The 26,542-nt window shown below is 58.9% G+C and overlaps 1 protein-coding gene across 3 annotated transcripts; it reads left to right on the top strand.

Moving 5' to 3' along the window:
* Nucleotides 1-319: 319 nt before the first annotated feature.
* CDC42BPG (CDC42 binding protein kinase gamma) lies at nt 320-19,549 on the top strand. 3 transcript variants are annotated; one of them, XM_079789027.1, is made up of 37 exons: nt 320-1,167; nt 3,631-3,718; nt 3,806-3,889; nt 4,263-4,358; nt 4,659-4,807; nt 5,292-5,385; nt 5,643-5,843; nt 5,968-6,216; nt 6,611-6,690; nt 7,549-7,646; nt 7,736-7,816; nt 8,099-8,196; nt 8,290-8,469; nt 8,719-8,811; nt 8,959-9,080; nt 9,160-9,232; nt 9,653-9,759; nt 9,844-9,958; nt 10,181-10,329; nt 10,407-10,495; nt 10,802-10,854; nt 10,938-11,033; nt 11,110-11,169; nt 11,427-11,532; nt 11,806-11,939; nt 12,019-12,158; nt 12,256-12,337; nt 13,056-13,272; nt 14,139-14,201; nt 14,322-14,921; nt 16,033-16,130; nt 16,212-16,296; nt 16,435-16,555; nt 16,726-16,843; nt 17,034-17,148; nt 17,266-17,351; nt 18,375-19,549. In XM_079789027.1, exons 1-37 carry the CDS (start codon nt 335-337, stop codon nt 18,429-18,431), a joined length of 5,310 nt encoding a protein of 1,769 aa, XP_079645153.1. In that variant the 5' UTR covers nt 320-334; the 3' UTR covers nt 18,432-19,549. The 3 variants fall into 3 exon arrangements, with proteins under 3 accessions (XP_079645153.1, XP_079645152.1, XP_079645154.1); XM_079789026.1 differs by having other exon boundaries at nt 10,935-11,033; XM_079789028.1 differs by having other exon boundaries at nt 885-1,167; nt 3,627-3,718; nt 10,935-11,033.
* The last annotated feature ends 6,993 nt before the right edge of the window (nt 19,550-26,542 follow it).

The following is a 26,542-nucleotide window of genomic DNA, read 5'->3' as shown; positions in this document are numbered from 1 at the left end:
AACTCTAAGGGACCCCCCAGACTTGCAATCAGGGGAGCAATGGCCAGCAGCAGCTCGTCTCTCGCTAACCCCCTGAACCTGCCCCCAAGGCTCCCTTTTCTCTGGCTTCTCAGGGAGCCAAAGCAGCCCAGCCTAGGCTTTCCTGTTGCTTCTCCTTGCTAAGCCCTTCCTTATTTCACAGTCACCAGCTTTAATAAAACTACACACACACACACCAGAGCCTATGGTGGAGTTACCAGCTCAGCCGCACTGCAGGGTTTAGCTAAGGGTCCCCTCATCCTCAGCCTCTCAATTCATTTTGTCCTTCCCAACTCTCAGTGTGTCCATCTGCCAAATGGGTGTAACTATTCCTGCCTCACATACCTGTCTCCCAGGTGGCTGTAAGGATACAAATAAAGTGAAAGCAGAAACTAGCGAGTTTTTTGAAGGGGGACAGCCCGGGAAGGGAGCGGACTACAACTCCCATCCGGCTCCGGGGCCGCGGGCGTCCCTAGCCCCTCTCCCTAAGCTGAGAAAGAGGCGGCCGCTGCCCCGGAGGACGAGGGGAGCTGCCGTACCCCGGGCATCCCCGCCGAGGTTAGGGGCCGGCGAGGGCCCAGGTAAGGCTGGGTCTAGGGCCGCACAGGGATCTAGCCGGCGCCCCCGGCCCCCTAGAGACCCCCGCCTGGCCCCGCCCTGCCCAGGAGTTAGTAGCGTTCGGGCCCGCCCCCCCACTTCCTGGCCGAGGTTGGCTCCGCCCCCGCTCGCCTCCGCCCTCCCACCTTCACCCACTGTCGGATCTCCCATTGGCCGGCGCGCACCTGCCCGTCCGTCGGGGGGCGGGGCGGAGGGCGGGGCGGGGCGCCCAGGTGAGGGCGCGCTGGAGGCCTCGGAGGAAGGTGACAGCGGGGAGGGCGGGAGGGTGGGGGGAGGACGCGCGGAGGATCCGAGGACGGACCGGCGGACCGACCGACGGCGGACATGCGGGCGGCCCGGCTCTAGCCCGGGCCGGAGCCTCGGCCGCAGCCATGGAGCGGCGGCTGCGTGCGCTGGACCGGCTGGCGCGGGGCGAGGCCGGCGGCGGCCCGGGCCTCGACGGCCTCTTGGATCTGCTGCTGGGGCTGCACCACGAGCTCAGCAGCGCCCCCCTGCGGCGAGAGCGCAACGTGGCGCAGTTCCTGAGCTGGGGTGAGTGACTCGGGCGGGACCGGAGGGGTGGACCGCAGGGGTGGACCGCGGGACTCCGCGTCAGGACCCTCTCCCTCCGCGCTCCACGCCCACAGACCCTCTCAGCCGGAGCCGCGCGCCCACAGCCCCCAACCCCCACCGCAGACGCAGGGAACTGGCCAGCGGACCCCGTGGGCCTCTTAGTCACCTGCACACCTTACCTTCACTCAGATTCACACACACTCCCTTCCACTCACAGAACCTGGACCGTGCTCACAACACACCTCACATAGACAGACTCACAGAAACTTGGTCCCAGGTATAGACCCAGACACAGGTACAATGCACGCTCTACACAGAGCCACGTCCAGAATCCCTCCCTCACGCATCACACCTCCTGACCTGTGAGAACAGACTCACACGCAGACTCCGTGCATGTCACCCACGGGCACACATGCGCTCTGTCTCCCGCATACCACACGGCCGCACTGGGACGCTCGCTCATATGCAGCTGGTGGAGAGACACCTGTTTCTACTCACAATCTGTAGGTGTCACACACGTCCCCCCCACACGCACTTCCATCTCCCTGCATCTAAGACCACCCCAGTCTGGACAAGGCACCAACCTCAGCCCCTTTGTGCAAGCCGCTGGCCAGGTTTCCTGAGGGCTTTTCCCCAGGGCCAGGGAGGGAGGCCTGGCTGGAGGTGGATCTGTACCCCTTCCTGGTTGACTCATCTGAGTCACCGGGAGTGGCTGGCCCGGGGTGACCCTGAATTCACTGTGAGCACTGGTGCCAGCCAGGCCATGGGGGTAGGGCATGGGGCCTGGCCTGGAGGGAGAGTGAGGGTGTTTGCCCAGTGGGCAACTAGTGTTCAGGCACTCCTGAGCTCTGGGCAGGCACACGGCCCAGCCTGGCACAGTTGGGGGCCTGAGACATTCCAGTGAGTGGTCCCCAGCCCGCAGCCCTTTCCTCAGTGGTGAGGGCAGTAAGAGGTCCCCCATCTCCTTGCTGCCTTCTCTTCTCCCCGGACTCCTGCACCTTATGCTTGTGTCTCACTGTGTTGTCATCACCCCCTGTGACGCCACACCCACGTGTGTGTGTTTGCACACACATGTGCTCCTCCCTGCCTGCCTCTGGCACCTCTGCCTGGGACCCCCGTGTGGGGGCCTGTCTGTTGACATCTCCCGAGGTAACTTGCAGGGTGGTGACTCACTCTGCTCCTGCCCTAACTTGTCCCCAATCCTAGAGCCCCATCCCCTAGGGCAGGGCCAGGGGACTGGGCAGCCTGTCTGGGGACCTGGATCCTTCTGTCTATGGGCCCCTGGTTTGGGCTCCTGTCTGGCTGATGGGTAGCCGTCCTGGCCTCGGCTCCCCCTTGGAGGCCTGTGGCTGCTCCTCGCAGCTGCACACACAGACCTGGGAAAGAGACAATTAATTTCTGTAATGAGGTTTCCACCCCTGCTGCGGGGGTTCTGCCTGATAAACCTGTGGAGCAGCTCTCTGTCCCACCCACACACTCGCCCATCTGGCAGGGAGTTTACCTCCTGGCAGGGGAAACTGAGGCAGGGAGTCAGACTGCAGCTGACCCCAACCGCTACTGGTCATTGGCCTCCTTAAGTTTGTAGGCCCCGGTTCCCACCTCCAGGCCTGGAAAGGGCCTGGGAGTGCCTGAAGATGCCCGTGTGGGAGTGTCAGGGACTGCAGGCAGGAGGAGGATCCCGGCCAGGTGAAGGCCAAGTCCAGAGAGGGAGGCGGGCTCAGCTGTAGGGCTGGTCAGGCCTGGAGGAGGTCCTGAGTATTCACATCTTCCAGTGCCAGCGTCTGGAGCCAGGGAGAGGTTTTTGGCCCTGCATGTGAGTCTTGTGAGGTTCTGGGCAGACCCATCTATGCCTGCCGACGAGGAGGCCCCCATGGGGAGACACTGTCCTGCCTGTCCTCTGGGCTCCCCCAGGCCTCACCCCGACCGAGGTACCCCGGTGCCTACAGGGGCCCAGGACTGGGCCACACTCCTCAGTGGCAGAGAAGCCTCTCTGGGGACAAGGAATGTTGCCTGTCCAGTTTCCCAAGACAGGCTCTGGCCTGGTCTTGCTGGTGGCTAAGAACTGTGCGCTGGGGGTGGGAATGGTATCCCCATCTGCCCCGGTGACCTGGCTGGCCAGGGGCAGCCCCAAGCTGGGGCGGACTACAAGTTCCATCAGTCCCTGGGATCCAGGCTGTCTGGAGTCTGGGGGCAGAGGTCTAAGGATTCAGGGAGGTCTCAGGGCCAGGTGGTCAGCAGAGTCAGGACCCCACCTTGCATGCACCCTGATCATGGCTGAATGAGCTGCAGCCCCTATCGACCCCTTAGCCAGAGGTTGTCCTGGGGAGGTCATCCTTGCCCTGGCCTCAGAGGAGTTATGGCTCCTGGCTTCCCCCAGGTGAGAGAGGGATCCGGGGCCCTCCCGAAGGTTCCCTGAGCCCCACTCTGTGTCTCCTCAGCCAGCCCCTTCGTCACAAAAGTGAAGGAGCTGCGGCTGCAGAGAGAGGACTTTGAGATCTTGAAGGTGATCGGCCGAGGCGCCTTCGGGGAGGTGAGCAGCGGCCTGGGGAGGCGGGAGGAGGGTGTTTGCACCCACAGCGCTGAGCCCCGCTGAGCCCGGTGCTCTCTGTGGCCTCAGGTCGCCGTGGTGAGGCAGAGGGACAGTGGGCAGATTTTTGCCATGAAAATGCTGCACAAATGGGAGATGCTGAAGAGGGCCGAGGTCAGTTTGGAGTCTGGTGAGACTTAGGCACCCTAAAAACGGGTGAGGGGGGAGGGCGAGAGGGTGCTGACATACAGGGCATGCGGGAGAAGAGGTGGTGTGGCTGCCCAACAGGCAGAGGATCCACCCCCAACAGCTGCCGACTCCCCCATCCCTTCCTCACTCTAAACCTTCCTTGGAAGCACGTGGAGTTGTTCCCACTTTCCTTATGATAACACTGAGGCCCAGAGCCATGAAGCATGGCTCTGGCTCACACAGAGGACCTTAATCTGAGCTCCTAGACTTCCTGAGTTTTACTCCATCCCCTGAGCGGGCGTGGGGCTTTCCTGGGCTCTGATCCCACCCCATCCCCTGCCCCCCAAACCTGCTATAGACAGCCTGTTTCCGGGAGGAGCGGGATGTCCTGGTGAAGGGGGACGGCCGGTGGGTGACCGCTCTGCATTATGCCTTCCAAGACGAGGAGTACCTGGTGAGGATCCCGGGCAAGGTTGGAGGGGGTTGCCCGGGGACAAAGGAGAAGGCCCTTGGGGTCCAGAAGCATTGGGCCCAAGGAGAGAGAGGTCCCTCCTACTGGGACCAATAGGCTTACCCTCCCAACCAGCTCAGGGCCTGGACCCTCCGCCTGAGTACTGACTGGGAGCTGGCCGCCCCAAAGCTGGTGGGAGACACAGCCCTGCCTCCCAGAGCCCCACGGGGCCACTGGGAGGCGAGGTCCTGGGGCAGGTGTCCCTTTTTCCATCTGATTCTTGCCCCACCCACCACCATCCAGTACCTGGTGATGGACTACTACGCCGGCGGGGACCTCCTCACTCTGCTGAGCCGCTTTGAGGACCGCCTCCCGCCCGAGCTGGCCCAGTTCTACCTGGCTGAGATGGTGCTGGCCATCCACTCCCTGCACCAGCTGGGCTACGTCCACAGGTGGGGTCCGCACAGCCCCAGTGCCCGCTCCAGTCCCTGCTGACAGCTCTGGGGACAGCTGACATTTGCTCACCACGTGCCAGGCCCTGCGCTGGGTGATTCGCTGCATGATGCCTTGGACTACTCACACCAAAAACTATGTGATGGGGCTGCTTACTGCTCCGTTTGATAGATGAGCAAGTCAGGGCTTAGCACAGCTGAGCACCTGCCTGGTTCCAGGTGACTCAGCTGGGGGGTGGCCAAGTGGAGGTTTGCTCCTGTGTCCCCCATAGCACACTCCGCTGCCTCGGAGGGTCGTCCTTACGGATCCCTTTCCCCAGTCTAGCCACCTTCCTCCTTCCTGGGAGCTAGGGGGCCTGGCCACCAGCCTTCACCCATTCCACATGCATGCATGCAAGAGCACGTGTGAGCATACACATACGTGCCCATACACACACCCAACCGCACACACAGGTCAGGCCCTCACTCTCCCTGCCTCCCCCAGGGATGTCAAGCCGGACAACATCCTCCTGGACATGAACGGGCACATCCGCCTGGCCGACTTTGGCTCCTGCCTACGTCTCAACAGCAGTGGCATGGTGAGGACCCCGCCCCGGGGTGGGGGCAGGGAACACGTGGCTAGAAATGCTCCCAGGGCCTGGGAGGCACCCGGCCTAGTGCAGGGGGCATCTGGCTCCCAGGGGAAGGAAGGACTAGGCCCAAGGCCCACGTGGGAGCACCAGGCCAGCCAACCCCTAGGGAGTGGGGTGCCAGGCCTAGACCCTGGGTGAGGGGCCAGCAGGCCCAGCCAAGCCGGGGGCTGTCCTCGTGTCCTCATCAACACCACCGCCCACAGGTGGACTCGTCCGTGGCCGTGGGGACTCCCGACTACATCTCCCCTGAGATCCTGCAGGCCATGGAGGAGGGCAAGGGCCACTATGGCCCGCAGTGTGACTGGTGGTCGCTGGGGGTCTGCGCCTACGAGCTGCTCTTTGGGGAAACGCCCTTCTATGCTGAATCCCTGGTGGAAACCTACGCCAAGATCATGAACCATGAGGTCTGGCTGCCAGGCTCCGGGGTTCTGGGAGGGCAGCGGGACTCCGGGGTCCACGAGGTTGGTGATGCCTGTAGGTGGGGGTGGGATTCCGGATACCCACCCGCACCGCTCCCCCGGCCTGCAGGACCACCTGCAGTTCCCCTCGGATGTGCCGGATGTGCCGGCCAGTGCCCAGGACCTGATCCGCCAGCTGCTGTGCCGCCAGGAGGAGCGCCTGGGCCGAGGAGGGCTGGATGACTTCCGGAACCATCCCTTCTTCGAGGGTGTGGACTGGGAGCGGCTGGCGAGCAGCACTGCCCCCTACATCCCGGAGCTTCGCGGGCCTGTGGACACCTCCAACTTCGATGTGGACGATGACACCCTCAACCATCCAGTGAGTGGTGGGTCCCACTGCAGTAGGTCCCTCCCTGGCTGTGGGAACCCCCTAGAAGTTTCCCAAAGCAGTTGCTGGGCTGGGCCTGAGGCCTTCAGACCCCAAAGGCTCTTGGGAGTTACGGTCCACCTGCCTTGAGGTGGGTTGTGCCAGGTGAGGGTCCTTTACCTCGCGTCATTCTATTAACCAGAAGTTTATAAGGAAGAAGACTCCCAGTGGTGCCTGGGCAGCCATAGCCTCAAGGACTCATGGGAAGTGTGGTCTGGTTAGGTGGGGGCCATGTTCCCACCTGCGCAGGAGGAGGGCGGCACTCCGTCCCCAGGCGTCTCCTGGATCTGAAGCCTCAGCCTGGAGCTGTGCCCGGAGACTCTAACTCTTTCCCCTCCTTCCGCAGGGGACCCTGCCACCACCCTCCCATGGGGCCTTCTCAGGCCACCACCTGCCATTCGTGGGCTTCACCTACACCTCGGGCAGGTGAGTCTGGTCCTCACCCACCTGGTGGGAAGCTGGGGGCTGCCTGGCTTGGAGGACACTGGGAGTGTAGCCTGTCAGGACCTGGTGCCTGCATGGGACAGGTGCTGAGGATGTGTGCTCTGAGCCCGCAGGAAGACAGGCCCCATGTCCTCAGGGCCCCAGTGAGTCCATGCCCAGGCCCCCTGTGGGTCCCGCCCCGGCATTTGGCCCTCACAGTTCCCTCCGTGGCAGACTAGAAGTATCCTGGACTGGGAGCCAGAGGCCTCACATTGGAAGGGCCCGTACTGCTGCCCGAGCCTCAGTTTGTGCCTCTGTGAAATGGGCAGGATGACCCGGTTCCATGCGTGGGGCTGGCCCGAGACCATAGTGAGGTCCTGGAGACGAGGCACTGCAGGTGTGAGCCAATGCATCTGAGCCGCACGCGTGGAGCGCCCACGGGTGCCGCACTCACGGTGCCCACTGTTTGTTCCCCAGGCGTGGGGCCCGCGGGACCCATGTCACCGAGTCCTCTTGACAATCCTTGGAAGAAACCCTGTTATCACCTCCATTTTCCTGTGAGGAAATTGGAGCTCAGATATGTTAGATGACTATTCATAGTCACATAGCTTGTAGGGGCTCGAACCTGGACTGGGGGATCTGGGAGCCACTGCCCTGGGCTGCTGCCCATGGTGCCAGCCTGGGACTCCCAAGGGCAGGGTCTGGCCGGATTGGTTTCTCTTCCGGCACAGAGCCCAGGGTTGGGTACAGACCGGGCACCCTGCGGGTGTGTCTTGGGTGAATGAATGAGGGGATGCAGGAGAATGGAGGCCGTTTTGGCGGGTGGGGTCTCTGCTGACCTTGCTGCCCTGCTCTCCCCAGTCCCGGCCCCGAGAGCAGCTCCGAGCAGCTGGCTGCCCTGGAGCGGAAGCTCCGCTGTCTGGAGCAGGAGAAGACGGAGCTGAGCCAGAAGCTCCAAGGTACCGGGAGCCGGCGGGGCCAGGGCTGCGGGTCTGACCAGGGCTGCTGCCACGGACCAGCTGCTCACCTGTGGCTCTCCCCGCGGCAGAGGCCCTGCAGATCCCCTCGGACCATCGGGAGCTGGAGCAGCTGCGGAAGGAAGTCCAGACCCTACAGGACAGGCTGTCAGGTATCCTACTCACCCATCCCCGCTCCTTCCCTGCCCCCTGCCCTCACCTTGGGGCGGGCCTGCTTTCCCAGCACACCTGAGTCCACCCTGCGTTCCGGTCCTGCCCCGGCTCTGTGCACGCTGTGTGAGCTCAGGGAATTATCTTAAACTCTGAGCCCGCACATGGAAAATGGGCCGAGGAGACCCCCTCCAGGCCGCGGCCAGGGCTCCACGAGACACTGCCTGCGGTGCCTGGCTGAGGCCGGGCAGTCAGTATGTGCGGTCTCTGACAACTCCTGGCAGAGACGCTGAGGGACAGCAAGGCCCCCTTGTCCCAGACGGATGGGCCCCCTGCCGGTAGTGACGGTGACCTACAGCAGGAGAGAGACCGGCTCCTCCAGGTGAGGGCCTGGTGCGGTGGGACTGGCCCAGGGCTCAATGGTAGGAGGCCCTTGCCCTGACTCCAGGCTTTGTCCTCCCCATCCGGTCCCCAGGAGCTGGCAGAGGCTCGGGCAGGGCTGCGGGCACAGGAGAAGGAGCTGTGCAGAGCCCAGGGCGGGCAGGAGGAGCTGCTTCGACGGCTGCAGGAGATCCAGGAGAGAGAGGCGGCCTCGGCCAGCCAGACCCAGGCCCTGAGCTCCCAGCTGGAGGAAGCCCAGGCTGCCCGGAGGGAGGTAAGTGACCCCTGGCATGGCTGGAGGAAGCCCAGGGAGCTTGGGTCAAGGTTCTGGGAACACCAGGTGCCTTTGCGCTCCCCACTGTGGCCGGCAGAGGCCTGAGCAGGGGATGATGGTTAGGGTGGGCGGCTGGGGTTCCCTGCCTCATTCCCGCTGTGGCTGGCAAAGCTGGAGAGTCTGCAGCAAGGCCAGGTAGAGGCTTGGGGTGGGCAGGTCAGCACTGGCTGCCTCTGCACCCCATCACAGCTGCAGGCCCAGGTGGCCACCCTGAGCCGGGAGGTGACACAGCTTCAGAGACAGCGGGAGCGAAGCCTTGAGAAAGAATCTTCCCGGGTCAAGGTACTGAGTTCTAACCCCCAACCCCCTAAGGGGCACTTCCCTCTGCCTGACCCGACTCAGGGCCCTGGGGTCCAGGCCTGTGTCCCAGCGGTAGAGTGGGCCATGGCTTCCCAGGCCCCTGCCCTGACCCCTCTCCGTGTCCTCAAGACCGTCCACACTGCCTCGGAGACCAACGGCACGGGATCGCCCGAGGGCGGGCCTCAGGAGGCTCAGCTGCGGAAGGAGGTGGCCGCCCTGCGTGTGCAGCTGGAGCAGGCCCGCAGCCATGGGTGAGCTGGGCAGCTGGCGGGGGCGGGGGGAGGACCGGGGCCCCAGGTGGGAGTAACCGAGGCATCCTCTCCTCTCCAGGCCCAGGGGAAAGGAGGAGGCCCTGTGCCGGCTACAGGAAGAGAACCGGCGGCTGAGCCGCGAGCAGGAGCGGGTCAGTAGGGTAGAACAGGCGTCCTCAAACTACGGCCCGCGGGCCACATGCGGGTGTTTTTGCCGTTTTGTTTTTTTGCTTCAAAATAAGATATGTGCAGTGTGCATAGGAATTTGTTCATAGTTTTTTTTAAACTATAGTCCGGCCTTCCAACGGTCTGAGGGACAGTGAACAGGCCCCCTGTTTAAAAAGTTTGAGGACCCCTGGGGTAGACAGAGGGCAAGACAGCCAGGCAGAGGGACCTGGCAGGGGCACAGCAGGAGGGGTGGGCAGAGAGGCCAGGGCCCAGGGCTGGCTGTCTCCCTAGGGGAGTGCCCGTAGCAGGCAGGCAAGCTGGAGGGGGTGAGCAAGGGCGGACATAGGCGGGGCTCTGGTGCTCGGGCCCCTGGGGACTGACCCCACCTCCCACCTGGCCCCCAGCTTGTGGAAGAGCTGGAGCGGGAGCAGCAGAGCCGGCAGCGGCTGGAGGGCGAGCGGCGGGAGACAGAGGGCAACTGGGAGGCCCAGATCGCCGACATCCTCAGCTGGTGGGTGCCATGGGCTGGAGGTGGAGGCTGGGCGCAGGCGGAGCTGAGGGCTCAGCCATGACCCTGAGGCCCCTTTCCAATCAGGGTGAATGATGAGAAGGTCTCGAGAGGCTACCTGCAGGCCCTGGCCACCAAGATGGCAGAGGAGCTGGAGTCCTTGAGGAACGTGGGCACCCAGACACTCCCTGCCCGACCGCTGGTGAGCTCCAGAGATACCCAGTGGGGAGGGGGTGCCTCACTCTGAAGGGGAGGACACAGCTCACGGAAGAGCAGTGACTTGCTTCAGCCCACAGTGTCATTGGCCGAGCTGGGGCTGTGCGCCTGATCAGGTGGCATCGGCAGTGGTGTGCTCTGGCGAGAGGGGGCCTCTGAGGCAGCCAGTCCCAGGGGGCATCTCACAGGGGTGCCCTCTGGCCACCAGGACCACCAGTGGAAGGCAAGGCGGCTGCAGAAGATGGAGGCCTCGGCCCGGCTGGAGCTGCAGTTGGCCTTGGAGGCCGAGATCCGGGCCAAGCAGAGCTTGCAGGAGCAGCTGACACAGGTGCAGGAGGCCCAGCTGCAGGCCGAGAGGTGAGCCAGGGCAGGCGCGGCAGCGGGCACCAGGACCATGCCGGGGCGGGTGGTGAGCTCTCGCCGGTTCTCCCCAGCCATCTGCAGGAGGCTGAGAAGCAGAACCGGGGCCTGCAGCAGGAGCTGGCTGCACTGCGGGAGGAGCTGCGGGCCCGCGGGCCAGGAGGTGAGTGGCCGCCTGCATGGCTGTCCTGGAGCAAGTCCCCCACTGCAGCCTCCATTACCAGGGGGTCCCACACAGCCTGGCAGGGCGTGGAGACAAGAATTTGTTCCAGACGGTCGCTTACCCCTCCATCTGTTAGCAGCACTTACTGAGCACCTACTGTGTGCCAGGTCCCGCCACCACAGCCTGCAGTCATTGCCCCACTTTACTGAGGCGGAAACAGGCCCCGACTGGCCCATGGCTCCTCAGGAACAAGTGTCAGGGCTGGGCCAGACCCCAACCCCAGTGACCCACACCCTCTGTTTTCAGACACCAAGTCCTCAAACTCCCTGATTCCCTTCCTGCCTTTCCGGAGCTCAGAGGTAAGAACCCCGTTCAGGGGCTGGTTGGGGAGGGTCCTGGGGACAGGCACAGAGGCCTTGATTTTGCCCCCAAACCCCAGAAGGATTCTGCCAAGGACCCTGGCATCTCAGGAGAGGCCCCAAGACCCGGAGTGGAGCCCGAGCTGAGGCCGGAGGGCCGACGCAGCCTGCGCCTGGGGGTAAGGACGGCGGGAACCTGCAGTGGGGGGCCCTCTGCCCATGGGTTTCTCACCTGCTCGTTTACCCTCCCCCCAGGCTGTGTTCCCCAGGGGACCTGCGGCTGCCACAGCCCCTGCCGAAGGTCCTCCTGCAAAGGTGGGTGCCCAGAGGGTGGAGCGGGTGGGGGGACCCTCTTGGTTCCTCCACCTGCACCAGGGCCCGCAGACCACATTGTGGGTGGCGGTGGCAATGGGTTTGAGTGCTGCCACAGACTCCCTGGGGCTCAGAGCTCACGCTGCCAGCCGGCTCAGTCCCTGGTCCTGCCTGACGCTTCAGGGTTGCCTCAGGAGTGGGGTGCAGGGCCCTGAGAGGCTGTGGTCTGACGTGAATAACGGCCATGTTCCCCCCCCAAGCCTGGCTCACACATGCTGCGCCCCCGGAGTTTCCCGTCCCCCACCAAGTGTCTGCGCTGCACCTCGCTGATGCTGGGCCTGGGCCGCCAGGGCCTGGGCTGTGACGGTGAGACCCCTCGCCCCTACCCAGCCCCCTGCCTCCCCGGCACCAGCCCCAGCCCCTGGGAGGAACGAACAGAAATGGCCCCGATCCTGACACACCAGGCTCCGTCTCTGAGCCCAGGCTGCGTTTCCCACTGCTACGTTTTTCTTTTCTCACTTGATGGGGAATTAGTGACAGCTTGGGGGCCTCGGGGAAGCTGGGGCTGGGAACGCCCAGAGTCCTGGTTCTGGGCTGTCTGCACCCAGGCTCACACCCTGCCTCCTGCTTTCCCCACAGCCTGCGGCTACTTCTGTCACTGGGCCTGCGCCCCACAGGCCCCACCCTGTCCTGTGCCCCCTGATCTCCTCTGCACGGCCCTGGGAGTACACCCCGAAACAGGCACGGGCACTGCCTACGAGGGCTTCCTGTCGGTGAGCTGGGGCCAGGGAGGGGGAGGACAGCACGGTGGCGCTGCGGCCTGGCGGGCCCTCCCATGCCTGCCTTCCCCAGGTGCCGCGGCCCTCAGGCGTCCGGCGGGGCTGGCAGCGGGTCTTTGCCGCGCTCAGTGACTCGCGCCTGCTGCTGTTTGACGCCCCAGACCCTCGGCTCAGCCCGGCCAGCGGGGCCCTCCTGCAGGCACTGGATCTGAGGTGGGTGCTGGGCATTGGCATGGGACAAGGGACAAGTGGGTGGATGGGGTGCAGCCAGGGGGAGTGTGACCTCTGACCTATTCCATGAACCTCGCAGGGACCCCCAGTTCTCAGCCACCCCAGTCCTGGCCTCTGATGTTATCCACGCCCAATCCAAGGACCTGCCACGCATCTTTAGGGTAAGTGCCTGGGGCGGGCTGGGCCAGTCACCACCCACGGTCAGGCTGACCCCTTCCACCGGCTTTTCTCCCTCTCCATGGCTGACCCTTCGTCCAGGCCCCTCCTCTCCACATGGGCGGCTGCACGAGCCTCCATTCGGTCCGGGCACCCCCACCCCATCCTGGAGGCAGAGTTTTCCATACGGGAAGCTGGCTGTTCTGCTTGTTAGGACTCACCTGCGGCTCCCTGTCACGCTCAGCGTGCTCCCGCCGTGGCCTTGAGGCCCTACATTTCTGACCCGGCAGGCCTTCCCCCCTCTCCCGGAGTCTCTCTCTGCTCTGACCACACCCTGCTTTCTCCACTTCGAAAGGGCCCTGCACTGGGGACCCTTCACCTCTGCCCCCTCCGCCAGCCCCTCCCCCTCCTCTGCCATTCCCATACTGCCTCTTCCCCCGGGCTCCAGAGGAACGCCTCTTCCCTGGGGGGTCACCCTTCCCCGCTCACCTGTGTCCCCACGGTGCCCGCACAACCCCTTCCCCAGCACCGGTCAGGGCTCTGCAGTTGTCCCTGTGCTTGTCTGACCCCCTGCCTCGCTCATCACCTGCTCTAAACAGCACCGAGCTCTCGCCTGGCAAGCTCACGTCTGGGTTAATTAGCATCAACTGCTGCACAGAGAGAAGGGAGGAAGGACAACTGGCCCTCAGCCCGCAGCCCTCCAGCCTCGGTCTCTGCCCACAGGTGACAGCCTCCCAGCTGACCGTGCCGCCCGTCACGTGTACCGTGCTGCTGCTGGCGGAGAGCGAGGCTGAGCGGGAGCGCTGGCTGCAGGTGCTGGGCGAGCTGCAGCGGCTGCTGCTGGACACTCGGCCGAGGCCGCGGCCTGTGTACACCCTCAAGGAGGCCTACGACAACGGGCTGCCCCTGCTGTCGCACACGCTCTGCGCTGCCGTCATTGGTGAGCCTTGTGCCAGGGGGCGCGGCCTGTTCCGGGCAGGCCCGGGGAGCAGTTAGGGCCTGTAGGGACAGTGCTGGCCAGCCACAGTCACGAGGGCCGCTGCCACTGCCCAGTCCCTGCAGCTACGAGATGTGGACTCCGCCTTGCACCGTCCCCTCGGCATGGCGGTGTGAGGAGCCCAGGCCGGGGCAGGAGCCTGGCTCCTGCTGCTCAACTTCTCTGGGCCTCCATTTGCTTTTTCTGAAAGAATCTCAGGCGAGTGAACAGAGCAAAGGTTTTAATAGGAAATAAACCAGGTGTTTTGCTCTCAGCTCTCTTAACTAGCAGCTGGGTGACCTGAGCCTCACCCGCCTCCCATGAGGCTGCTGGGTCAGCAGGAGCCTGGAGCCTCCATGACAGACGGCTGGGGGAGAGGAGAGGCGCTCGCGGTGCTCCCAGTAGCCTGGGCCTTGTGCGGTCCGCCAGGTCCCGTCTGTCAGGAGCCGGGGGCACGGGCATTTAGTGAGCAAGGATTGCCGTGAGCTTCACACTTACCCTGCATTGCTTCCTGCAGTCTCACAGCAGCTGTGTGAGGAAGGTACCATTACTGTCCCCACTTTATTTATTTTTTTAATTGTCCCACTTTACGTTAGGGGGAACCGAATCTTCAAAACTTACCCAAAGTCCCACAGCTTGGGGTGGAGGGCCTCTCACCCCATCCCTGCCCCCACAGCCTTTACCATTAGAGCCAGTCTAGACTCTGGGACAGAAGGGTTCAGGGACACAGGGACAGGGCGAAACTGAGGCTCAGCAAGGACAGGTGGACTACCCAGTCTCTGCCTCTGAACAGGCCCTCTGACCCCTGACCCTCTCTTTCCCTCTCCCAGACCAGGACCGGCTTGCTCTGGGCACCGAGGAGGGGCTGTTTGTGATCCACCTGCACAGCAATGGTACATGCCAAGCTGGGCCAAGGCTGGTGTGGGTGGGGCTCGCCCCAGGGCCCAGGAGGATGGGCACTGAGCTGCTTCTCACCCACCTGCTGGTGACACTCTCTCTTACCAACTCCACAGATATCTTCCAGGTGGGTGAGTGCCGGCGGGTGCAGCGGCTGGCAGTGAGCCCCACTGCGGGCTTTCTGGCCGTGCTGTGTGGCCGAGGCCCCAGCGTGCGCCTCTTCCCCCTGGCCGAGCTGGAGAGCGCCGAGGTGACAGGCGCCAAGATCCCTGAGTCTCGAGGCTGCCAGGCGCTGGCAGCCGGGCGCATCCTGCAGGCCCGCACCCCTGTGCTCTGTATAGCTGTCAAGCGCCAAGTGCTCTGCTACCAGCTGGGCCCAGGCCCTGGGCCCTGGCACCACCGCATCCGTGAGCTGCAGGCACCAGCACCTGTGCAGAGCCTGGAGCTGCTGGGCGACCGGCTGTGTGTGGGTGCAGCTGGTGCCTTCTCGCTCTACCCGCTGCTCAATGAGGCTGCGCCCTTAGCGTTGGGGGGCAGTCTGATGCCTGAGGAGCTGCCACCATCGAGAGGGGGCCTGGGCGAGGCGCTGGGTGCCGTGGAGCTAAGCCTTAGCGAGTTCCTGCTGCTCTTCACCACTGCTGGGGTCTACGTGGACAGCGCCGGCCGCAAGTCTCGCATCCATGAGCTGCTGTGGCCAGCATTGCCCACAGGCTGGGGTAAGGCCAACAGAGAGCCAGTCTGGCCCCTGGGGCTGGCTTGGGGTGGGCCAGGGCCAGGCACCTGAGGTGTAGCCCATGCATCAGAGGAAGACAGGTCCTGCCCAAACACCTGAGCTGCATCAGAAGCCAGTGTGCACCCTCCTGTCTGACCATGCCCTGCTCTGCCCTCGGCGCCTTGGAGGATCGTCCTCTTCCATGCCTTAGATCCCATCGTCCCCCTGCCTGAACTGCTCTGCTCTTTGTGCCTGGCAAACTCTTAAGTACACCCAGCCCCCGGGCCTGAGCAGGCCCTCCATACATGACCACCATGGTCGCTGTCATTGTGTGTCCGTGCTCCCTTCCCTGCTCTTCCTCATCATTGGTCCTTTGCTCCCTTTTACTCCCCCACTTCTGTGTTTGGACCTCTGCCCTGGCTCTTAGCACCTTCTTGTAATGACTGTTGTGGTGCACTGGGGGCTTGCACATGAGCTGGGCTGGTTTCTTCGTCACATCCAGCACCCACCCCTGACAAGCACACTCCAGGTGCTAGGACTGTTTGGAGGAATGAATGAATGAATGAATGAATGAATGGATGAATGAGTGGGGCAGCGGGGGAGTTTGGCACATTCACAGGTAACTGGCGTAATGGAGTATGGGCTGAAAGAGAGGGACAGAGCTCCCTTCATGAGCAATGGCTCTTCTGGGGTGGGGCCTGTGGGTTGGGTGTAGCACAGACTTTCAACATGTAGGCGTTGGACCCAGACAGCCTGGGGCCAGTTCCCAGCTCTCACTCACCACGGGGTGACCTTGCCCACCACTTAGCTCTGAGGTTTCTGATCCCTCATCTGTAAGGTAGGGGTTGTTTGAGAATTAAAGGAGAAAAAATATGCAAAGTGGTTAGAACTATGCCTGGCATGGCCTAGAGTGGCACTCCAAGATGGTTATCTCTGATTTGTTGTGGAAGTTGGGTGGGGCCACCTGGGAAGTCTCCAGAAGGACTTTGGGTGGGGCAGAAAGTTTTGCGCTCTGGCAGGGCACAGGGTGTTCCCGTGGTCCTGAGGAGGAAACAGCCCAGAGAGGTGCCTGACTTGCTCAGGGCTGCACAGCACGAGCAGTTTCTACCCTGCAGGTTACGCAGTCCCCTACCTGACGGTGTTCAGTGAGAACTCCATCGATGTGTTTGATGTGAGGAAAGCAGAATGGGTCCAAACGGTGCCGCTCAAGAAGGTGAGGGTCTGCCAGGACCCCTGGGGCTGGCCTGGGGTAGGACAGGGTAGCATGGCGTGACCTCTGTGCCTGTTGCCTCAGGTGCGACCCCTGAACCCAGAGGGCTCCCTGTTCCTCTATGGCACCGAGAAGGTCCGCCTGACCTACCTCAGGAACCGTCTGGCAGGTGAGGCAGTGTGTGTGCTTGTGTTTGTGGGTGCGCAGGCGTGCGTTCACCTGTGCGCACGTGTGGGTGAATGACTCGGCGCCCGCGGACCGGAGCCCGGGGACTTGTGAGCACCGTCCAGCTCTGCTTCTCCCACAGAGAAGGACGAGTTCAACATCCCCGACCTCACCGACAACAGCCGGCGCCAGCTGTTCCGCACCAAGAGCAAACGCCGCTTTTTTTTCCGGGTGTCGGACGAGCAGCGACAGCAGCAGCGCAGGTGCGCGCGCGTGATGCAACGGCTGGGCGGGGCCTCCAACTCTTGGGGGCGGGGCGAAGCAAGGCCCGCCCCGGGGGGCGGGGAGTCAGCCCCGGGAGGGGGGGTCTAGGGGCGGGATGGGTGGGAGATGGCACCTTCGCCTTCCCCCTCTAAATCGTTTTTGCCCGCAGGGAGATGCTGAAGGACCCCTTCGTGCGCTCCAAGCTCATCTCCCCGCCCACCAACTTCAACCACCTGGTACACGTGGGCTTTACCGACAGAAAGCCCAGCGCCAGGGACCCGCCCCCGGTGAGTCCAGAGCCAATCACAAACCTCCTTGGTGAGGTTGAGCCAATCAGCGCTTCTCCGGTGCGCTCGCTGCTGCCCACAGCTCACCTGGTGCCGGGCCCTCAGCACGTCCAGGCTGGCGGCCGGCTGCGGTTCATTGTCACGGTCTATGGTGCCGCTGAGTCCCACCCTCCGCACCGTCCCCCCACAGGCTCCTGAAGGGAAGGGCCGAGGTGCCCGCAGCTCCGTCCCGCAGCGGCCCCACAGCTTCTCCGAGGCCTCGCGGCGCCCAGCCTCCACGGGCAGCGATGGGAACGCGGACCCCAGTAAGAACAGCCCCACAGCCTCCTGTACCTCCACATGTCTCCCCCAAGTTCCCACCCCCTGCGGACCCCTCAGATCTGACCTTGCATTTTTGTCCCCTCACCCTGTTCCTGGAACAGTGAAGAAGAAGCCCTGGACATCCCTGTCCAGCGAGTCCGTGTCCTGCCCGCAGGGATCCCTGAGCCCCGCGGCCTCCCTGATACAGGTGAGCCGGGGGGGCGTTTCCCTCCTCCACTCCAAGCACAGCAGCTCTGCTCGGTATTTGGCCCTTCACCGGGACCTGAGGCCAGAGAACAAGCTTAGCCCATCCTTCCCTGGATCCTAAGAGATGCAGACTGTTACCCGTCTCACCCCACAGTGGGCCCTGCTGAAGTCTGGAGTTGGGGATCTTGGCTCTGACTGTCCCAGCAGTGTGGCCCCGGAAAGGTGCCTGGCCCCCCTGAGCTTGTCTTGCCTGTAAAATGAGGTTATTGTGAGACCTGGTACATAGCTCCGCACAGGGGGACAGTGCCACAGAGGGGGACCTCTTGGGATTCTTAACAGAGGCCCAGCCCATGTCAGAGAGCAGCTCACTCTGGCTGGAGATGGGGGGTTCCTGCTCATCCTCCAGCCTTCTCTCCAGCTGTCACCCCATCACCACCCCCAGCCACACTGGGCCACTCAGAGCCTGGCCCTGGCCCTGTTCTGTCACACCTTCCAGCTCTTGCCCCTGCTCTGCCCCTCCTTGGGATGCCCTTTCCTGTCCTCAACCCGATTGATGCCAGGCCACCTCAAGGCTCTGCACCAATGCCACCTTTTCCAGAGACCACCCGACTACCTGGTCAGGTGTCACTGCCCCCCTGGGGTGGTGCCACCTTTGGTGCCCGCCTCCCACCCATTCCTTGTCGGTGCTGCTGTGCTTTGGTTTTTTTCTGGGTGCCCGTCCTCCCTCAACTGTGGGCTCATTGATGGCGGGGATCAGGTTGGTCTTCTATCCAAAGGAAAGCATGTTTGTTGATTGAGTGAAGAATGGAGTGAATGAACAAAGAGACTTTAATTTGGACTCCAGGATTAAGTGCGAGCTCCCCAGTTCTTCTCACGTCACCCCACCCCCACCTCACATCAGCCGCCTCCCAGGGCCCTGCTGCAGCCGGTGATGGGTCCTGGGAAGGCCCCGGAGGCGGTGGCTCGGTGAGGAAAGAGTCCTGCGTTCCTCTTTCTACCCTGACTTCCTTCTCTTCTCCTCTAGGTCTCAGAGCGGCCCCGGAGCCTGCCCCCAGCCCCTGAATCAGAGAGCTCCCCTTGACACCCTCTGGCAGGGCCCACCCGAACCCCAGGACTGAGATGTGAGGGAGCAAAGAGTCTGAGGACTGCCACGCTCCGGCTGGTCCGGGACACGTGGAGATTCGGACTCAGGGAGAGCCTGGGCTGGGGAGCCACTGGGAGGCTGAGTCCCTGGGACCTGGGAACCTGGCTCCCAGCCCTCACCCCAGCTTTCTCCTCTACTCCCAGCCCGTCCTGTGCTCGCCACTGGGAACAGAATGGTCCCCCTTCTGCTATGGGCTGGGGGCTCTTCTGGCCTGGTGTCCAGGGATGATTGTGCCAAAGCCCTCGTTTCCAGTGCCAAGCCTCGGGGGGTTTGGAAGAGTCGGGGACGGAGAAGGGCCAGGTCCCTGGGAGCAGACTCAGGTCTGGGCTGCGCCCTGTCCAGCCCCCAGGGAGGCCGAGTTGGGGCATATCCCAGCCTCTGCTCAGGGACAGGGCGAGAAGGACAGGCTCTGAGCCAGAGGAGAGAAGCGAGAGAAGCAGGGGGAAGGATGTAGGTGAAGGAAGTGAGAGGCAAGTAGGGAGAGAGGAGGTGATGGTGATTAGAAGGAGGGAAAAGCCACCTGGAGAAGGAGAGAGGGATAAAGGGAGATGGATGAACAAGAGACAAGGGGAGAGGGAATTGGGGGAACGCACCCACGGTCCTTTCTCTGGGGAGGAGCAGGGTGGCGTTGGGAACAGGGAGAAGAAGCTCCATAAGCAACTGACATTGTCACCGAATCCGTCCAGAGGAGAAGAGAATTCCTAAGCAGGGATGGAATGGGGAGGGTATTTATATGGGCTACTTGGTGGGAGATGGGCACCCGGTCGGTCCACTGGCGGGTCTCCAGGCACACTTTGGCCCTTCCCAAAAAAGGGGGGGTCCTTTTTCTCAAAGCTTCGACCAACTGTGTATTAGGGGATCATAGGGGACATTTTATTATTGAGCACAGCCATTATTATTATTATTATTATATTACTATTTTTATTAAACCTCCCCCTACTGATGAGTGAGGGGCAAAATAAGTATTTATCTCCTCAAATGCCCTATTCCCGGGAGGGGTCAACCCTGATGCTCTTCGAGGCAGGAAGAAAACAATAAAGACAACTTTGTAAGTTGCTGGCCTCCCGCCTGGATCTGTTTTCCTGGGGTTCAGAAAATGAGGAGGGTAAGGAGGATCAGAAATGGAGGAGGAGGGTATCAAAGAAAGTTAAAGACCAAGTTGTCTTCCCCTTCCCCGTATTTTCAGGAATCAGGTGACACATCCAATGGGGGTAAGTGAAAAGTGTTCAGTAACAAAGGGGTGGTAGCATTAGGGAGCCCATGGAAGAGGGGGAGTGCTCCAGACCCCATGTAGCAGGAAAAGGCAGTGGTGCTCCCTGAGAAGAGCTGTGGCTCTCAGTAGACCTTGGCCATGGCTGAGCAGGAAGGCACTCCAGGAGATAAATTCCTCCTCCCTAGCGAGAGCTTAGTTTCACTGCAGGTCCTAGAAGGTGGCCTTAGCACTGAGCTGTGAAGCTGCTGAGAGCAGGGAGGAGGAGGTGTCTCACTTGTACTGTGACTGGGCAAGACCCAGGTCCAGGCAGAGCTGGCTGAGGAGGGAGGGTGAGACCTGTGCCTGGGATCAAGGACGGCCTGGGGGACTGTGGCTGAGGCAGGGCTCATGGCATGCTCTACAGCTACAAGCACCAAAGGCCCAGGTGTCATGTGAGGTTGGTGATAGGGGTTGGGGGGGGGGGGTGCCCATGGAATTCCAGGGCCTGGGTAGGAGCCCAACCCTGAGAGTCAGACAACCTGGATTCTAGTCTAGCTGTGCAGTCATGAGCAAGTTACCCAACCTCTCTCAGCCCCGGGTTCCCCTTTGGCAAGTGGGGATCATAAAACCCATCTCATGGGTGGTTCTGTTGAGATTTGGTGAGATAATGAGTGTAAAACGCCTTTGCCCCACTCAAGAAATGTCTGTTCTCTTAAGATGCAGAAGCCCAAAGCGAGGGCCCAGGGAATCTGAGGCCCCTTGCAAACTAAGACCTCCAATCACCCGCCCTAGCACCCAGCAATAATTTAGCCAAAAGATTTTCATATTTTGTAAGAATTAATTTTCTTCAAGCATTTTATGTTGACTAATCTCAACCCTACAGACCGAAGATGAACTCCCTGTACTGTCACCTAGATTCACCGATCGTTAACCTTACGCTGCTTTTGTTTTCCCTCCACACCTACCTGCGTCCATGTACACCTGGCACATAGCATGCAGTCTGCTACCACTTGAAAGTAAGTTGTAGACATCTTGAACTTCTCACCTAAATGCTTCGCAGGCATCTCTTAGAAATAAGGAGCCACCAGAAGCCATTGTTATTGTCTGGAGAGATTTAACATTGACACAACAATATTGTCTAATATACAATCAGTTATGGGTTGAATTGTGACCCCCACCCCCAAATTCCTATCTTGATATCCTAACCTCAAATATCTCAGTATGTGACCTTATTTGGAAATAGACTCATTGCAGATGTAATTAGTTAAAATCCGGCCTGGCTGGCAGGGCTCAGCGGTTGAGCATCGACCTATGAACCAGGAGGTCCTGGTTCGATTCTCGGTCAAGGCACATGCCTAGGTTGTGTGCTCAATCCCCAGCGTGAAGTGGGCAGGAGAAAGCAGATCAATGATTCTCTCTCACCATTGATGTTTTTTCTTCTTTTTTAAAATACATTTTTATTGATTTCAAAGAGGAAGGGAGAGGGAGAGAGAGATAGAAACATCCATGGTGAGAGACATCAATGGTCAGGCCTCCTGGGTTCTCCATAGCTCTGACCCTCTCCTTTTCCTTCCTATCTGCCCCCTCGGCTCCTGATAGCTGACTACTGTTCCTTCTAGAGTTGATGGTCCATCTTGAGCAAAATCCCGTGTCCTCATCTCCTCCTGCAAACGGTCTGGTCCTGGTCCTTAACCCTCCTGCTCTAGCAAAAACCTCGCCCTCCCTGAGGTCACTGCTGCTCCCTCCTCACGTCCCACAGACCTTCTACGTCCTTCCTGGAGGTGGCGGTGTCCCGCTGAATCCTCATCTACACTTACAGGTGTCCTCCTCCCTCCTCCTTTCACACACTCAGGTTTGAGTTCACGTTATCACCTTCCACCACCTGTTTTGTTTCTGAGATGTCCCAGCATGTGGATTTCACACTTCTCTATCATTGTAGCTTCTGATTGTTGTGACTCTCTCCATCCTACTCCTGCTTTAATTCTTAGAGCCTCCGCTGTGCCTGTGGATGATCCAACCGACGGCCTCTCAGTTCCTTGGGCTCTTCTTCCGTGATCTTGTCCGCCACCCCACCCCAGACACCCATTCCCACAGCTCTGTGCTATTGGGAGCTACCGGTTACATGTGGCTACGGAGAAATATGATTGGTCTGAAGCAGGATATGCTGTGAGTTTAAAATAGATACCAGATTTCAGATTTAGTGAGAAAAAATATATAAATTATCATTAATAATTTTTATATTGATTACAAGTTGAAATAATATTTTGGGTATGCCCTAACTGGTTTGGCTTAGTGGATAGAGCATCAGCCTGCGGACTGAAAGGTCCCAGGTTCGATTCTGGTCAAGGGCATGTACCTTGATTGCGAGCACATCCCCAGTAGGAGGTGTGCAGGAGGCAGCTGATCGATGTTTCTCTCTCATCAATGTTTCTAACTCTCTATCCCTCTCCCTTCCTCTCTGTAAAATAACAATAAAATATATTTTAAAAATATTTTGGGTATATATTATTAAAGTTAACCCCATGTATGTCTTTTTGATTTTTTAATGAGCTACTTAGAAACTTTAAAATTGCACGTGGGCCTTGGCCAGTTTGGCTCAGTGGATAGAGGGTCGGCCTGAGGACTGAAGGGCTCCAGGTTCGATTCCGGTCAAGGGCACATGCCCAGGTTGCGGGTTTGACCCCAGTAGGAGGCGTGCAGGAGGCAGCCAATCAGTGACTCTCTCTCACCATTGATGTTTCTCTCTCTCCCTCTCCCTTTCTCTCTGAAATCAATAAAAATGATTTTTTTTTAAATTACACATGCACCTCATGTTATGTTTCCACTGGAAGCGCTGCTCCGGATCGTTTCATTGCCCGTAACAACATGCTCGTAATGCCAAGCATCCTACCCTCCCACCAACACCCCGTCTAGCCGCTCTCCAACTCCAATACATTTTGGAACCTACAAACCACTGGTTTTGCCACACTTTTGCTGTCCCCCCATCCCTCTTGTGTCCTTAAATGCCTCCTCACACAGCCTAAATTCCAGGCCAGTCATTCATTGTCGTCACTTTTTTGCACGAATGTATTTCATTTATTCAGCAAATATTTGTTGAACACCAGTTATGTGTCAGACATTCCTGGTCCTTGTGGAGCTTATATTTTGTTGGTAGGAGACAAACACTATAAACAAGTAAGTAAATTGTATTATGTACTAGAGCAGTGGTCGTCAATGGGGGGGCAATTTTGCCACCAATGGGACCTTTGGCAATGTCTGGAGACATCTCCCATTGCCACTACAGGGGGAGGGGTGCTATTGGTATCTATTGGTAGAAGCCAGGATGCTGCTGAACATCCTACTGTGCACAGGCAGTGCCCAAATACAAAGAATTATCCGGCCCCAAAGTCAGTGGTGCCTAAGTTGAGAAACCTGCTCCAGAGATGTTACTGCCTTAGAGAAAGAAAAACAAAACAAAAGTAGAGTGGGGTGGTGGGATTGAAAGAGGAACTTGGGTTGGAGACTGAGTTTAAGTAGATCTAGTCAGGGTTGGGTCGGCTTCACTGAGAAGGTGACATTTGAGCAAAAGTGTGAAGGAGGGAGGGAAGGCGGCCAACTAGGCCTCCTATTTCATTGAGAGAATTCAAGTCCTCGTCACACGTGCCGGTGTCCCCTGTCTGCCCTCTAATTATTGCGGATAAACTGGTCGCGTTCCTAGCAAAGGCCCAATCTCTCACTCAGGAGCTCTCTCCATCTGTTCAAGGTCATCAGTGCAGCAATGCTCTCCTATTAAACAACAGCGACACTGGAGCATTTGAGTTCTTGCTCCCCAGCATATGTTGTTAGTTTGGTCCAAATAAACCCTTTAAAAAAAAAAAAAGGCACCAGCAACAACAACCACCTTATATTTTACCCTCTTCCCCTCCCCACAACTGCCATCTTATTTTTCTCCTTCCATTTGCTGCAAAGCTCCCTGACAGAATTGTATATTATCCCTGTCTCCAATTTTTTTCCTCCAATTTTTCATTTATTTATTAGAGAGAGAGAGAAAGAAACATCCATTTTGTTGTTCCACTTATTTATGCATTCATTGGTTGTTGTTGTTTGTGGGGTTTTGGGTTTTTTTGTTTGTTTGTTTGTTTGTTTTTGAGAGAGAGACATTGATCTGCTGTTCCACTCATTCATGCTTTCACTGACAGGGAATAGAACCTGCAACCCTGGTCCATTGGGACAACACCCCAACTGAGCTAACTGGCCAGGGCCATTGGTTGACTCTTTTTACTTTAGATTTTTTTTTAATTGATTTTAGAAAGAGAGAGAGGAAGGGAGAAGGAGAGAGAGAGAAACATCGATGTGAGAAAGAACCATCAATTGGTTGCCTCCTACATGCCCCCTGGGGAATGAGCCTGAAACCTGGGCATGTGCCCTAACTGGGAATCAAACCAGAGACCTCTTGGTACATGGGACAATGCTCAGCCAACTGAGCCACACTGGCCAGGACTGGTTGATTCTAGTATGTGCCTTGACTGGGGATCAAACCCAAAACCTTGGCATACTCAGAGGATGCTCTTACTAACTGAGCTACTCGGCCAGGGCCCACCCATTTTTCATGAGCCCAAGAACGTTGGGTTTTTCCTTCTGAACTGCTCTTACTGGGGTCACCAAAAGGTCCCACAGAGCTAAATCCAGTCCGTCCTTGGTGCTCAGCTTGCTGACCTGAGAGCAGCATCTGACACTATCCATCAGGCCTCTGCGCCATGCCTGGTCTTCTTCTGCACCAGCCGCTCATCTGGTGTTCCTCTATGGCTGATCCCGCTCATGCTTTTTCTGGATCCTCCTGGTCTCCCAACCTCAACACGAAGGAGAAACCAGAACTCAGCACTTGGTGATTTCATCTCCATATACCTTTCACACAGCTCCCCCTAATGTCAATATCGTACACAACCATGCACGTTTGTCAAAACTAATTGATGAAAATTACGAATGATGGAGCTCCAGTGGCGCAATCGGTTAGCGCGCGGTACTTATAAGAAAATTACGAATGAAGCTACAGACTTTATTTAATTTCACAAGTAGAGCGAGCTCCGAGGTGCCCAAGACTTGACTGTTGTGTTTTCTTTAATTTTAAATAAAATAAAATAAAAACAAAATCCCTTGTGTCGAGGGCTGACTTTCAATAGATGGCTGCGAGGGAACTGCTCAGCTACATTCGAAACCCCGGCCCAGAAGCAGATGGTCTACGAATGGCTTAGCACCAGGTTCCCCACAAACGTGCGTTGCGTGAAGGGTGAGGGGTGGCTTGGTTTTAAAACTGAAAGTTGTGCCCTGGCCGGCTTGGCTCAGTGGATAGAGCGTCAGCCTGCGGACTGAAGGGTCCCAGGTTCGATTCCGGCCAAGGGCACATGCCTGGGTTTCAGGCTTGATCCCCAGTAGGGGGTGTGCAGGAGGCAGCCGATTAATGATTCTCTCTCATCATTGATGTTTCTATCTCTCTCTCCTTCTCCCTTCCTCTCTGAAATCATTAAAGAAATATATAAAAACCAAAACAAAACAAAACTGAAAGTTGCATATGCCCCTAGTCCCCTCAGTCCTGGGCAGATTGGGACAGTCGGCCACCCTATTCACCAGCTTTTCCATTAATGTTCTTTTTCCGTTCCAGGATTCAGTTCACCATATTGCATTTAGTGGTCCTGTCTCTTTAATCCCTTCTAATCTGCAACAGTTTCTTAGTCTTTCCTTGTCTTTCATGACCTTGACACTTTTGAGAAGTACTGGACAGGTATTTTGTTGAATGTCCCTCAATTTTGGTTTGTTTTGCCAGATGTTTTCTCGTGATCAGACTAAGCTTATGGATTTTAGTGGGGTTTTTTGTTGTTAATCCTCACGTGAGGATATTTTCTCCATTGATTTTAGAGAGTATGGAAAGGAGGGAGGGAGGTGGGGGAGGAGGGAAGGAGGGAGGGAGGGAGGGAGAGAGAGAGAAAGGGAGAGAGAGAGAGAGAGAGAGAGAGAGAGAGAGAGAGAGAGAGATGAATGTGAGACATTCTGCAGGTGCCCCGACCAGGGCTGGGGATCGAACCTGCTACCGAGGTATGTGCCCTTGACCAGAAATCGAATCTGTGACCCTTCAGTGCAAAGTTCTAACTGTGGAGCCACACTGGCCAGGGCTAGGCTTATGGATTTTGAAGAAGAAAAGCCAGAGAGGTGAAGAAATTTTATCTGCTTTATTCACTGTTTCATATCCAGTGCCTAGTACTGAGTGCCTGGCCCATTGTAGGCACCAAAAATCTGTTTGTGGGATGACTAAGGGTATGAATGAATGTCTCTGTATAACTTATTTAGGACTGTTTTGAAGGTTTACAATGTGAATATAAGTACTATCCTATCAAACATGTTGTACTGCAGTATTTTTTCCTTCAACAATGTGTCCAGTAGAGCCATTTCAGGACGCATAGAGCTACTTCATTTTTCTAACTTTTACCCTATTACAAAGAACGGCAATGGCTCTGTAGATGGATGTTCCGCTGTGCAGACGTTGGGCTTGTGTCTTGGGCAGAACTGGGGAAGAATTGCTAGACGCAGAGGAGGCGCTGACGGGTGAGTGGATACTGAAAGACGTCCAGCGGAAGCGGCTGAACACCGTGACACCCCAGCATTTGGAAGCCCCGTTTTCCCCACGTCTTGCCTACACGGGATCAGTTGCTAAAGCGCAGTGGACCGCCTGAGGACGCCCGGACACGTTCCGGACCACATCTCCCAGGATGCCCTGCGGCCCCTCGGCTACCTGGTTGCGTAGATGGAATGACCAATCCTGGAGAAGCTCAGAAAGGCGGCGCCACCTCCACTCCTCACCTACCGCACGGGGCACCCGGAGCAG

The sequence above is a fragment of the Cnephaeus nilssonii genome (assembly GCF_951640355.1).
Source record: "Cnephaeus nilssonii genome assembly, chromosome: 13".
NCBI classification, from domain to species: domain Eukaryota; kingdom Metazoa; phylum Chordata; class Mammalia; order Chiroptera; family Vespertilionidae; genus Cnephaeus; species Cnephaeus nilssonii.
The sequence above is the reverse complement of the archived record's forward strand: the minus strand, read 5'-3'. Positions and strand labels throughout refer to the sequence as shown.

Excerpts from the sequence above, each read along its gene's own strand:
- CDC42BPG (XM_079789026.1), top strand. The coding sequence starts at position 335 with ATGGGTGTAACTATTCCTGCCTCACATACCTGTCTCCCAGGTGGCTGT. Across the intron at positions 8,197-8,289 it reads AGAGAGACCGGCTCCTCCAG|GAGCTGGCAGAGGCTCGGGC; the intron begins GTGAGGGCCTGG and ends TCCGGTCCCCAG. Across the intron at positions 12,338-13,055 it reads ACCTGCCACGCATCTTTAGG|GTGACAGCCTCCCAGCTGAC; the intron begins GTAAGTGCCTGG and ends CTCTGCCCACAG.